The sequence below is a fragment of the Oncorhynchus keta genome, chromosome 15 (assembly GCF_023373465.1).
Source record: "Oncorhynchus keta strain PuntledgeMale-10-30-2019 chromosome 15, Oket_V2, whole genome shotgun sequence".
NCBI lineage: Eukaryota > Metazoa > Chordata > Actinopteri > Salmoniformes > Salmonidae > Oncorhynchus > Oncorhynchus keta.
Window position 1 is genome coordinate 4,365,265 of NC_068435.1, and position 15,214 is coordinate 4,380,478.

Genomic DNA, 15,214 nt, shown 5'->3' on the forward strand with positions numbered 1-15,214 from the left:
AGCAACATATTGGGGTCTAGTTCAGGGGGAGCAACATATTGGGGTCTAGTTCAGGGGGAGCAACATATTGGGGTCTAGTTCAGGGGGAGCAACATATTGGGGTCTAGTTCAGGGGGAGTAACATATTGGGGTTTAGTTCAGGGGGAGTAACATATTGGGGTCTAGTTCAGGGGGAGTAACATATTGGGGTCTAGTTCAGGGGGAGTAACATATTGGGGTCTAGTTCAGGGGGAGTAACATATTGGGGTCTAGTTCAGGGGGAGTAACATATTGGGGTCTAGTTCAGGGGGAGTAACATATTGGGGTTTAGTTCAGGGGGGAGCAACATATTGGGGTCTAGTTCAGGGGGAGTAACATATTGGGGTCTAGTTCAGGGGGGAGCAACATATTCTGAGAGTTTCACCTCAATGAGCAGGACTTCCTGGTGTGTTTAGCATTGTGTGTATATAGCGGTCAGTGTTTTCTGCGGCTAACACAGCCCTCCCTCGTAGTCGTCGTCGTCCTCGGCGGAAGCAGCAGGCGCGCCGGCGCCCCCCTGTGGCGGCTTTGCAGTCTTCTTCTTCGCTCCTCCTCCAGGAACCTTCAGGGAGATGGCCAGCTTGGCATACTGAGAGTAAACGGGGGATAGATTACATCAACAGGGTTGCTTCTTCAAGTGTATGAAACTTGTGGAATTGGGTCTTAAAAAGCATGGTTTCAAATACTGATCGACTGTGGTAGCAGATTGGCAGACTGGCAGTGTAAAAGATAACTCCTGTATAGAGGGTTACGCTCTGCAGGTTAAGTGTCAACATCGCTAGACAGCGTGAGGGTTCGGTCAGGGACCCATCGCTAGACAGCATGAGGGTTCGGTCAGGGACCCATCGCTAGACAGCATGAGGGTTCGGTCAGGGACCCATCGCTAGACAGAGTGAGGGTTCGGTCAGGGACCCATCGCTAGACAGAGTGAGGGTTTGGTCAGGGACCCATCGCTAGACAGAGTGAGGGTTCGGTCAGGGACCCATCGCTAGACAGAGTGAGGGTTCGGTCAGGGACCCATCGCTAGACAGAGTGAGGGTTCGGTCAGGGACCCATCGCTAGACAGCGTGAGGGTTCGGTCAGGGACCCATCGCAGACAGCGTGGGGTTCGGTCAGGGACCCATCGCTAGACAGAGTGAGGGTTCGGTCAGGGACCCATCGCTAGACAGAGTGAGGGTTGGGGTCAGGGACCCATCGCTAGACAGAGTGAGGGTTCGGTCAGGGACCCATCGCTAGACAGAGTGAGGGTTCGGTCAGGGACCCATCGCTAGACAGCGTGGGGTTCGGTCAGGGACCCAACGCTAGACAGAGTGAGGGTTCGGTCAGGGACCCATCGCTAGACAGAGTGAGGGTTCGGTCAGGGACCCATCGCTAGACAGAGTGAGGGTTCGGTCAGGGACCCATCGCTAGACAGAGTGAGGGTTCGGTCAGGGACCCATTGCTAGACAGAGTGAGGGTTCGGTCAGGGACCCATCGCTAGACAGAGTGAGGGTTCGGTCAGGGACCCATTGCTAGACAGAGTGAGGGTTCGGTCAGGGACCCATCGCTAGACAGCGTGAGGGTTCGGTCAGGGACCCATCGCTAGACAGCGTGAGGGTTGGGTCAGGGACCCATCGCTAGACAGCGTGAGGGTTGGTCAGGGACCCATCGCTAGACAGAGTGAGGGTTCGGTCAGGGACCCACGCTAGACAGAGTGAGGGTTCGGTCAGGGACCCATCGCTAGACAGAGTGAGGGTTCGGTCATGGACCCATCGCTAGACAGAGTGAGGGTTCGGTCAGGGACCCATCGCTAGACAGTGTGAGGGTTCGGTCAGGGACCCATCGCTAGACAGAGTGAGGGTTCGGTCAGGGACCCATCGCTAGACAGAGTGAGGGTTCGGTCAGGGACCCATCGCTAGACAGAGTGAGGGTTCGGTCAGGGACCCATCGCTAGACAGCATGAGGGTTCGGTCAGGGACCCATCGCTAGACAGAGTGAGGGTTCGGTCAGGGACCCATCGCTAGACAGAGTGAGGGTTCGGTCAGGGACCCATCGCTAGACAGAGTGAGGGTTCGGTCAGGGACCCATCGCTAGACAGAGTGAGGGTTCGGTCAGGGACCCATCGCTAGACAGAGTGAGGGTTCGGTCAGGGACCCATCGCTAGACAGAGTGAGGGTTCGGTCAGGGACCCATCGCTAGACAGAGTGAGGGTTCGGTCAGGGACCCATCGCTAGACAGCGTGAGGGTTCGGTCAGGGACCCATCGCTAGACAGCGTGAGGGTTCGGTCAGGGACCCATCGCTAGACAGAGTGAGGGTTCGGTCAGGGACCCATCGCTAGACAGAGTGAGGGTTCGGTCAGGGACCCATCGCTAGACAGAGTGAGGGTTCGGTCAGGGACCCATCGCTAGACAGAGTGAGGGTTCGGTCATGGACCCATCGCTAGACAGAGTGAGGGTTCGGTCAGGGACCCATCGCTAGACAGTGTGAGGGTTCGGTCAGGGACCCATCGCTAGACAGAGTGAGGGTTCGGTCAGGGACCCATCGCTAGACAGAGTGAGGGCTCGGTCAGGGACCCATCGCTAGACAGAGTGAGGGTTCGGTCAGGGACCCATCGCTAGACAGAGTGAGGGTTCGGTCAGGGACCCATCGCTAGACAGAGTGAGGGTTCGGTCAGGGACCCATCGCTAGACAGCGTGAGGGTTCGGTCAGGGACCCATTGCTAGACAGAGTGAGGGTTCGGTCAGGGACCCATCGCTAGACAGAGTGAGGGTTCGGTCAGGGACCCATTGCTAGACAGAGTGAGGGTTCGGTCAGGGACCCATCGCTAGACAGAGTGAGGGTTCGGTCAGGGACCCATTGCTAGACAGAGTGAGGGTTCGGTCATGGACCCATTGCTAGACAGTGTGATGGTTTGGGATAGGTGGATGGCAGGGGTTTCCATCTCTGGTCCTGGAGGACTACTGGTAAGTAACCCACTTATACTGCAGGGCTGAAACCAAAGCCTGCACACCCAGCAGCACTCCAGGACCAGAGTATGGCTCAGCTGGTAGAGCATGGCATGCATGACTAAGTACTTCTGGATAAAAGTACATGCTAAATGCACTATACACTGAGTATACCAAAGATTTGGAACATCTTCCAGACCCTGTGATGGGTACATAACAGACCAGAGATGGGTACATAACAGACCCTGTGGGGGTACATAACAGACCAGAGATGGGTACATAACAGACCCCGTGGGGGTACATAACAGACCAGACCCTGTGATGGGTACATAACAGACCCAGTGGGGGTACATAACAGCCCAGACCCTGTGATGGGTACATAACAGACCCTGTGATGGGTACATAACAGCCCAGAGATGGGTACATAACAGCCCAGTGATGGGTACATAACAGACCCTGTGATGGGTACATAACAGACCAGACCCTGTGATGGGTACATAACAGACCCTGTGATGGGTACATAACAGCCCAGACCCTGTGATGGGTACATAACAGACCCTGTGATGGGTACATAACAGCCCAGACCCTGTGATGGGTACATAACAGACCAGACCCTGTGATGGGTACATAACAGACCAGACCCTGTGATGGGTACATAACAGACCCCGTGGGGTACATAACAGACCAGACCATGTGATGGGTACATAACAGACCAGACCCTGTGATGGGTACATAACGGAACAGACCCTGTGATGGGTACATAACAGACCCCGTGGGGGTACATAACAGACCAGACCATGTGATGGGTACATAACAGACCCTGTGAGGGTACATAACAGACCCCCGTGATGGGTACATAACAGACCAGACCCTGTGATGGGTACATAACAGACCCCGTGAGGGTACATAACAGACCCCCGTGATGGGTACATAACAGACCAGACCCTGTGATGGGTACATAACAGACCAGACCCTGTGATGGGTACATAATGGAACAGACCCTGGGATGGGTACATAACAGACCAGACCCTGTGATGGGTACATAACAGACCAGCCCCTGTGATGGGTACATAACGTAACAGACCCTGTGATGGGTACATAACAGCCCAGACCCTGTGATGGGTACATAACGTAACAGACCCTGTGATGGGTACATAACAGTCCAGACCCTGTGATGGGTACATAACATAACAGCCCCTGTGATGGGTACATAACATAACAGACCCCGTGGGGGTACATAACAGACCAGACCCTGTGATGGGTACATAACAGAGCAGACCCTGTGATGGGTACATAACAGACCAGACCCTGTGATGGGTACATAACAGTCCAGACCCTGTGATGGGTACATAACGTAACAGACCCTGTGATGGGTACATAACATAACAGACCCTGTGATGGGTACATAACAGACCAGACTCTGTGATGGGTACATAACAGACCAGACTCTGTGATGGGTACATAACAGACCCTGTGATGGGTACATAACAGACCCGACCCTGTGATGGGTACATAACATAACAGCCCCTGTGATGGGTACATAACAGACCCCGTGGGGGTACATAACAGACCAGACCCTGTGATGGGTACATAACAGACCAGACCCTGTGATGGGTACATAATGGAACAGACCCTGGGATGGGTACATAACAGACCAGACCCTGTCATGGGTACATAACAGACCAGACCCTGTGATGGGTACATAACAGCCCAGACCCTGTGATGGGTACATAACAGACCAGACCCTGTGATGGGTACATAACGTAACAGACCCTGGGATGGGTACATAACAGACCAGACCCTGTGATGGGTACATAACAGCCCAGACCCTGTGATGGGTACATAACAGAACAGACCCTGTGATGGGTACATAACAGACCAGACCCTGTGATGGGTACATAACAGACCAGACCCTGTGATGGGTACATAACAGACCAGACCCTGTGATGGGTACATAACAGACCAGACCCTGTGATGGGTACATAACAGACCAGACCCTGTGATGGGTACATAACAGACCCCGTGAGGGTACATAACAGACCCCCGTGATGGGTACATAACAGACCAGACCCTGTGATGGGTACATAACAGACCCCGTGATGGGTACATAACAGACCCGTGATGGGTACATAACAGACCCGACCCTGTGATGGGTACATAACAGACCAGACCCTGTGATGGGTACATAATGGAACAGACCCTGGGATGGGTACATAACAGACCAGACCCTGTGATGGGTACATAACAGACCAGCCCCTGTGATGGGTACATAACAGTAACAGACCCTGTGATGGGTACATAACAGCCCAGACCCTGTGATGGGTACATAACGTAACAGACCCTGTGATGGGTACATAACAGACCAGACCCTGTGATGGGTACATAACCAGACCCTGTGATGGGTACATAACGTAACAGACCCTGTGATGGGTACATAACAGACCAGACTCTGTGATGGGTACATACCAGACCAGACCCTGTGATGGGTACATAACAGACCAGACCCTGTGATGGGTACATAACAGCCCAGACCCTGTGATGGGTACATAACGTAACAGACCCTGTGATGGGTACATAACGTAACAGACCCTGTGATGGGTACATAATAGACCAGACTCTGTGATGGGTACATAACAGACCAGACCCTGTGATGGGTACATAACAGTCCAGACCCTGTGATGGGTACATAACAGCCCAGACCCTGTGATGGGTACATAACGTAACAGACCCTGTGATGGGTACATAACAGACCAGACCCTGTGATGGGTACATAATGGAACAGACCCTGGGATGGGTACATAACAGACCAGACCCTGTCATGGGTACATAACAGACCAGACCCTGTGATGGGTACATAACAGCCCAGACCCTGTGATGGATACATAACAGCCCAGACCCTGTGATGGGTACATAACGTAACAGACCCTGTGATGGGTACATAACAGACCAGACCCTGTGATGGGTACATAACAGTCCAGACCCTGTGATGGGTACATAACGTAACAGACCCTGTGATGGGTACATAACAGACCAGACCCTGTGATGGGTACATAACAGACCAGACCCTGTGATGGGTACATAACAGACCAGACCCTGTGATGGGTACATAACAGACCAGACCCTGTGATGGGTACATAACAGACCAGACCCTGTGATGGGTACATAACAGACCAGACCCTGTGATGGGTACATAACAGACCAGACCCTGTGATGGGTACATAACAGACCAGACCCTGTGATGGGTACATAACAGACCAGACCCTGTGATGGGTACATAACAGACCAGACCCTGTGATGGGTACATAACAGACCAGACCCTGTGATGGGTACATAACGTAACAGACCCTGTGATGGGTACATAACAGACCAGACTCTGTGATGGGTACATAACAGACCAGACCCTGTGATGGGTACATAATGGAACAGACCCTGGGATGGGTACATAACAGACCAGACCCTGTGATGGGTACATAACAGACCAGACCCTGTGATGGGTACATAACAGCCCAGACCCTGTGATGGGTACATAACATCCCAGACCCTGTGATGGGTACATAACGTAACAGACCCTGTAATGGGTACATAACAGACCAGACCCCATAACGTAACAGACCCTGTAATGGGTACATAACAGACCAGACCCTGTGATGGGTACATAACGTAACAGACCCTGCGATGGGTACATAACAGACCCCGTGAGGGTACAGACCCCGTGAGGGTACATAACAGACCCCGTGAGGGTACAGACCCTGTGAGGGTACAGACCCCGTGAGGGTACAGACCCCGTGAGGGTACATAACAGACCCCGTGAGGGTACAGACCCCGTGAGGGTACAGACCCCGTGAGGGTACATAACAGACCCCGTGAGGGTACAGACCCCGTGAGGGTACATAACAGACCCCGTGAGGGTACAGACCCCGTGAGGGTACAGACCCCGTGAGGGTACAGACCCCGTGAGGGTACAGACCCCGTGAGGGTACAGACCCCGTGAGGGTACAGACCCCGTGAGGGTACATAACAGACCCCGTGAGGGTACAGACCCCGTGAGGGTACAGACCCCGTGAGGGTACAGACCCCGTGAGGGTACATAACAGACCCCGTGAGGGTACAGTTGTATGAAGTGTTACTCACGTCATTGTCCATGTACTTCAGCAGAGCGGAGTGACACACGCGGTGCACCTGGTCCTCGTCCTGCTCGTCATATCCCTGCAGCAACGTCTCCATGGCCACGCAGTCTTCACTCCCACTGTACCCTGGGAGGCTGCAGGAAAACAGCTAATTATATCATCAGACTACTGTCACAAGTCATAGTCTGTAGCCCAAATTACGGTTCTCGCTGAATAGTCGTTCGCTGTCGAGTGAAAAGCATGACGGCGAACTGTATTTCTTACACCAGTTGGTTCCTTTTAAATTCAACAGTGGGAAAGCACCGATTCAGATAGACATTAGCCACGCAGTCAGATAGACATTAGCCACCCAGTCAGATAGACATTAGCCACCCAGTCAGATAGACATTAGCCACCCAGTGAGATAGACATTAGCCACCCAGTGAGATAGACATTAGCCACCCAGTCAGATAGACATTAGCCACGCAGTCAGATAGACATTAGCCACGCAGTCAGATAGACATTAGCCACTCAGTCAGATAGACATTAGCCACGCAGACATTAACCACGCAGTCAGATAGACATTAGCCACCCAGTCAGATAGACATTAGCCACCCAGTGAGATAGACATTAGCCACCCAGTCAGATAGACATTAGCCACCCAGTCAGATAGACATTAGCCACGCAGTCAGATAGACATTAGCCACCCAGTCAGATAGACATTAGCCACGCAGTCAGATAGACATTAGCCACCCAGTCAGATAGACATTAGCCACCCAGTCAGATAGACATTAGCCACCCAGTCAGATAGACATTAGCCACGCAGTCAGATAGACATTAGCCACCCAGTCAGATAGACATTAGCCACGCAGTCAGATAGACATTAGCCACCCAGTCAGATAGACATTAGCCACGCAGTCAGATAGACATTAGCCACGCAGTCAGATAGACATTAGCCACCCAGTCAGATAGACATTAACCACCCAGTCAGATAGACATTAGCCACCCAGTCAGATAGACATTTAGTCAGATAGACATTAGCCACTCAGTCAGATAGACATTAGCCACACAGTCAGATAGACATTAGCCACCCAGTCAGATAGACATTAGCCACGCAGTCAGATAGACATTAGCCACGCAGTCAGATAGACATTAGCCACGCAGTCAGATAGACATTAGCCACGCAGTCAGATAGACATTAGCCACCCAGTCAGATAGACATTAACCACCCAGTCAGATAGACATTAGCCACTCAGTCAGATAGACATTAGCCACGCAGACATTAACCACCCAATCAGATAGACATTAACCACCCAGTCAGACAGACATTAACCACCCAGTCAGATAGACATTAACCACCCAGTCAGACAGACATTAGCCATGCAGTCAGATAGACATTAGCCACGCAGACATTAGCCACCCAGTCATAGACATTAGCCACGCAGTCAGATAGACATTAACCACCCAGTCAGATAGACATTAGCCACCCAGTCATAGACATTAGCAGTCAGATAGACATTAACCACCCAGTCAGATAGACATTAGCCACCCAGTCAGATAGACATTAACCACGCAGTCAGATAGACATTAGCCACCCAGTCAGATAGACATTAGCCACCCAGTCAGATAGACATTAGCCACCCAGTCAGATAGACATTAGCCACGCAGTCAGATAGACATTAGCCACCCAGTCAGATAGACATTAGCCACCCAGTCAGATAGACATTAGCCACCCAGTCAGACATTAGCCACCCAGTCAGATAGACATTAGCCACCAGTCAGATAGACATTAGCCACCCAGTCAGATAGACATTAGCCACCCAGTCAGATAGACATTAGCCACCCAATCAGATAGACATTAACCACCCAATCAGATAGACATTAGCCACCCAGTCAGATAGACATTAGCCACCCAGTCAGATAGACATTAGCCACGCAGTCAGATAGACATTAGCCACGCAGTCAGATAGACATTAGCCACCCAGTCAGATAGACATTAGCCACGCAGTCAGATAGACATTAGCCACCCAGTCAGATAGACATTAGCCACCCAGTTAGACATTAGCCACCCAGTCAGATAGACATTAGCCACCCAGTCAGATAGACACGCAGTCAGATAGACATTAGCCACCCAGTCAGATAGACATTAGCCACCCAGTCAGATAGACATTCAGTCAGATAGACATTAGCCACCCAGTCAGATAGACATTAACCAGTCAGATAGACATTAGCCACCCAGCAGATAGACATTAGCCACCCAGTCAGATAGACATTAGCCACCCAGTCAGATAGACATTAACCACGCAGTCAGATAGACATTAGCCACCCAGTCAGATAGACATTAGCCACCCAGTCAGATAGACATTAGCCACCCAGTCAGATAGACATTAGCCACTCAGTCAGATAGACATTAGCCACGCATGTATTCAGTCATAAGGAAGGTCATACCTGTAGCTCTCTCTGACACACTTGTCTGCAGCCACAAAGTCATTTCTGTGAAGATGAACCAACACCTGTGCTGTTGTTTTCTAAGAGAAAAGACCCAGATCAACATTTAATGATCTGTATTTTTACACCTCCACCAATACCATTGCACCGAACATAGCTTGAAAGGGAAATGCTGGAAAATCCACAAATGGGATATAATTGCAATAGAACGCACGTGCGAAAGCCATAAGAACGTACCTTAAAGCAAGTGGGATAATTCTCTATATCTTTATACATGTTCTTCTCTTTTTGAAGGGCGGTTGCTGCTTCATCCAGTCTGTCGTCCAGTTCACCAAGACAGAACGGAGTTAGAACGGTGGGTCAGGACCGGCCACAATACTTATGCTGCTTATAAATGATTTGTGAAGCATCCTATGTAGTGCTTTATGAAGCCGTTATTCGTTGTCTCTACCTGCGTAATCTGACCAACAGTCTGGAAGCTTTCCCCAGGAGCTCAGCTGACTGACGTAGGCGGTCCTCATTCTACACACGCACGCACGCACATACACACACACATGCACACACGCACACACACACACATGCACATACATACACACACACACATGCACATACACACACACACGCACGCACACACACACACACGCACGCACGCACATACACACATGCACATGCACACACGCACGCACGCACACACACACGCACGCACGCACACACACACACACACACACACACACACACACACACACACACACACACACACACACACATGCACATACACACACGCACACACACACACATGCACGCACATACACACACACACACACGCACACACACACACATGCACATACATACACACACGCACGCACGCACACACACACACACAACAATCCGTTGAATCAAATCAACTTATTAAAAGGCCAACTTCTCTTCCTTAGAATATGATATTAAAACGTCCGACTTACCTCAAACACACCGGCAGCCTGCTGATACAGGTCCACAGCTTTCTCTAAACTCACAGGCTCGATAAGTCTAGATAGGCAAAGAATGAAAAAGTACGATACAAATGTTAAAAAAAAAAAAAAAAAAAACAGGGTGATGTACTCCCCCCCCCAAAACAACAATGGTCAGGAACATATCAGAAACCACCGAATCAATAAAGTAGACAGACATGTATAGTCTAGAGCAGTACTTACTTCCCGGCTCTGTCCAGAGCCATAGCAGCGGTGTCTGGAGTACCGTTCTCTACGTAGATCATACTGGCTTTTTCTATGTACTGGATCGCCTCAGGCATCTTCTTCAAGTCCTGTCACACAGCAGAAAACATGGCTACCTCAATGACCTCTATTAACACATACTATGTTGTGGTAGAATATCACAATATATATATATTTTTTTTGTGAGACAATGATGCTCTCGATCACATGGTACACAGCGTATAGAAAAAAATAAATAAAAGCTTGTTCTCTCCCATATGTGTACGCGTTTGTATTTGAGGTATTACACAGATATTACATGGACATTGGAGAAAACTCACCTTCATCATCATACCTGCTTGTTCGATTGCTCTGAAAAATAAATGCATTTCTTAGAAAGGGGGGAGGGGGGTGGGGGTCTCACATATACAAGTATTGAATGGTATTAATAATCTTTAAAAAAAGGCCTAGTGGAGTCCAAAAAAAGAAGTGATTTTTCTGTTGGAAAAGACAGCCTGAAATTTCTACCTGTTTTGGTGGGATGGAGTTTTTGGCCTGCCTGGTGACATCACCAGGCGATAAATGAATTAATAGACCAATAAGAAAGAGTTCCAAACCACTCTGCCAATAAGAACTAGTTTTCAGTTTCCCCCTCCCCGACAGTCTTAGCAAAATTCTTGCTTGAGAAATTGTTCTTTGCTAAGAAGCTATTTATTTATTTATTTTTATTTTTTTAACCATTTTAAAAATGGACAACAATCACAGTAAGGTAGTTAATTGTTACCCAGAAATGATTTGATAATCGAAATAAAAACATCCGCATTGGCCCTTTAATCTCAAGTATTCATATGGAAAACCTTACTTTGCTGCATGAAACAAGGCTTTATTTTCTGTGTGGTACTCTGCCTCCTTCAGGTAGGCATCCTTAGCCTGCTCAAACTGTTTGGCATTCTTGAAGCACACCGCTGGGAATACAAACACAGATTGTTTATCAGACTGTCAATACATGGTATGGAGTGTTATCCTTCCTCTACGTTTACAGACTGTAGGCATACTGACCAGCTTTGGCATATTCTGATGCAGCACTGTCAAAATCTGGCTTCCACTTTGTCATGCTTGTCTTTAAACTGCAAAATGACATGCAAGAAAAATGTCTATTTTCAGGGGTTAACAACACACACAGCCATAACAATAGACCTGGACAGAAGAGCTAACCTACATCAGGTTAGTCATTAAGACAGTAGTGATGGGAAGTTAGGCTCTGTTTACTGAATCGGATCTTTTCAACTCATTCAGTCAAAAATAACTATTCTTTCAACTAATTTTGTTCATTTGATTCAATACCACCCAGCACACCCCTATTGGCAAACGATGAACTAAAAACTCGAAAGAATCATGACTCTACAAGTCTCGTGCACCATAAGGTTTTTGTTTTTCAGTTCAATAACTCAAAGCATAGATTGTTTTTAATTTAGAAAAAAATAAATAAGTTACCAAACTAAAAGCCATGAGTAACTTGGTCTAAAATAATGGCACTGATTGGCCTATAGGTGGCGCTGTTATAAGCAGTCCTCACTTAAACCTTCATATCCGTTGCCCTGTTTGACCGAGACATGAAACGTTGTATGTTGAAGTCTTTCCTCATAGTGAACAAATTTGCCTCAAGGACCCATAAGGTCCATCAGAATAGATTTTTCCTCCATCTTGGAAATGTTGGAAAAATCTTTGAAAAATGTATTCTCATGAAATAAGTCCAAATAACATAAAATGCAGTATGTAATAAGTTAATTATGTATGTAACAGTTATGCTTAAAAAAAATATTATTCTTATGCACTAAAAGTCAGATCACAATAGTCCCCCAAAGACTTTGAGAAAATAGCATTGATGCAGTCCTTCTGTAGCTCAGTTGGTAGAGCATGGCGCTTGTAACGCCAGGGTAGTGGGTTCGATCCCCGGGACCACCCATACGTAGAATGTATGCACACATGACTGTAAGTCTCTTTGGATAAAAAGCGTCTGCTAAATGGCATATATTATTATTATATTAAGATGGCCACTGCATATTAGCACTTACACAAAAAAAATACTTAAAAAATGGTCTCCTCATGAACCACGGTACCAAATGACACCATATTTAGAATGTAGGCCCATGGTACATGTCTTAACACAGTTTGAAGCTAAGGGATTGGTCAAAATATGTCTTGGAGTTATTGACCAATCAAATCACTGTGAATCCACTCCACAGTGGGTTATCAACTTGAAACTTGTCATCGCTGTCATGGACGTCCCCTAAGATTGACCACCATTTGGTATTGATATAAAAAATAAAATCTCTATAAATATTTAACGCTAATGCTAAAAATGATTTGCAATCATCTCCTCATTAACCATACATCAGGTTCCTACCAGATTTTGATTGCATATCAAGCAACAAAAAAAATAGTTCCTACACGAGTGCTTGCTTTATTCTCCAACTAATCTTCTGTCATCCTGTCCGTTGCTGTCGCAGGCAGCTTATATTTGGAGTTGTTGTTTGTGACAGACTTATAAAAGTGTGCTTCAAACAATGTGCATTTGTGATTACTAGACATACAAATAAGAATATTTATTGATGCCTTTAAAAACAAAAACGTTATATAGTTGCGGCTACAACCGGACTAGACTGTGAATGACTCTTGGCAGAAACTGCACCTCGAGTGTTGATCAGAGAATGGCTGTGTGTGTTTTGGTTCTACAGTGAGGTGTATATCACTAACATGAACATTAATTATTAAATTACCTCTTTAAGGAATACCTAGGATAGGATAAAGTAATCCTTCTCATCCCCCTCCCCTTAAAATATTTAGATGCACTATTGTAAAGTGGCTGTTCCACTCGATGTCATAAGGTGAATGCACCATATTTGTAAGTCGCATATTACAATGTAAAGGCATATGACAATCTGGCATATAAGAGCGTCTGCTAAATGACTTAAATGTAATGTAAATGTAATTATTGCACCATGATGATATCAATTATCAGTGTATTTTTTTCATTCTCTTATGCTGCCTGCAACATTATCTATTTATTTTTCTGCGCGCATGAATACAGGTCGGAGCGCATCTCCGGAGCAGCCTGAGCGCGTCTTATTACTGTGTAGTCGAAATCATTACAGTCAGGTCAAATGAACGAATCACTTGGGAGAAAAACGAAATCATGACTCTTCGAGTCAGTAAACTGAGTCGTTCAACAAAAAAAAAGAACGAATAGTTTGCGAACAGCATATCACTATAACACAAGTGGCCTTGTTGTGGATTACAATGTAAAGGCATATGACAATGTAAAGGCATATTACATTACAATGTAAAGGCATATTACAATGTAAAGGCATATTACAATGTAAAGGCATATTACAATGTAAAGGCATATTACAATGTAAAGGCATATTACAATGTAAAGGCATATTACAATGTAAAGGCATATTACAATGTAAAGGCATATTACATTACAATGTAAAGGCATATTACAATGTAAAGGCATATTACAATGTAAAGGCAATGCACAGCCACTGAGCGGACAGCTAAGCAGCGTTACCGCAGCTCGCTGGCTGACCTTAACTAGGTGATGAATGAATGCATCCGCTGACCGGCCGGATTAGAAGATAGCTAGCTAGCTAGCTACTTCCTACAAATACAACTAATTCATTAACTGTAATTCAATGACAATGTCGTAAGTAAACTCGGGTTATTTCACATCTTGTCAACAACTAAGGTCAGATATTTTTTGAGGGACAATGTTACTAACGTTAGCTCGGAACCGACGAAGCGTCTGACAGGGTCAGCGATGCTAGCTAGCTAGCTACAGTACCGTTAGTTACCGTTAGCTACCGTTAGCTACATCAACATACTTTTTCTCCGCTTTAGCGATGTGTTCATGGGCTTCGTTTATTTTGGAGGCCATGGTGCTGTCTGTGGTCTTCGACAAAAAAAAATCTGTCGAGCAGATGTTATTTGTGGGGGGAAAAAAATCTAACCGAGGACGATGATAAACAAATTCTGTTGGTGTTTGGATGGAAGAGAGAAGATAAATCAAATATGTCCACAACGTCGAACTACAGATTCCCCGGATGTCATTGCGCAATGCACCAGCGCTCCTTATAGACCGGACGTAAAGAGAGAAATAGTAATGGCGTCTTTTTGTAGGCACTAAGAACGCCATGCTTCGTCGGACAAAATGAATGGGTCATTTGGATAAACACGTATGTAGAAAACACAGGGTTAGATATTCTACTTTTTGTTCTATGAAATTATATTCATCAACTAACTCCACTTTTTTTTTTGGTGAATTTTGAAGAATTTATGTAATGTATATTTTTTAAAGATCATATAAGGTCATGTTAACTGACTGCTGTTATCTCATAGAACAAAATGTGCAAGCTCTCTTAAACCTGTGTTAAACTCCGAACTTATTCTCGGCGTTTATTCCAAAACCCTATTATTTTCCCCCCATTCATTGTTGTCATAGGGATGGCTGAATGAACCAGA

At 47.1% G+C, this 15,214-nt stretch overlaps 1 protein-coding gene across 2 annotated transcripts; it reads right to left on the minus strand.

Moving 5' to 3' along the window:
- Positions 1-339: 339 nt before the first annotated feature.
- Positions 340-14,793, minus strand: napgb (N-ethylmaleimide-sensitive factor attachment protein, gamma b). Of its 2 annotated transcripts, XM_052462907.1 has the most exons (11): positions 14,578-14,793; positions 11,750-11,817; positions 11,553-11,655; positions 11,032-11,062; positions 10,691-10,800; positions 10,460-10,526; positions 9,949-10,019; positions 9,735-9,813; positions 9,498-9,577; positions 7,075-7,204; positions 340-607 (listed from the first exon to the last, which is right to left on the minus strand). In XM_052462907.1, exons 1-11 carry the CDS (start codon positions 14,628-14,630, stop codon positions 470-472), a joined length of 930 nt encoding a protein of 309 aa, XP_052318867.1. In that variant the 5' UTR covers positions 14,631-14,793; the 3' UTR covers positions 340-469. The 2 variants fall into 2 exon arrangements, with proteins under 2 accessions (XP_052318867.1, XP_052318868.1); XM_052462908.1 differs by lacking the exon at positions 11,750-11,817.
- Positions 14,794-15,214: the final 421 nt, after the last annotated feature.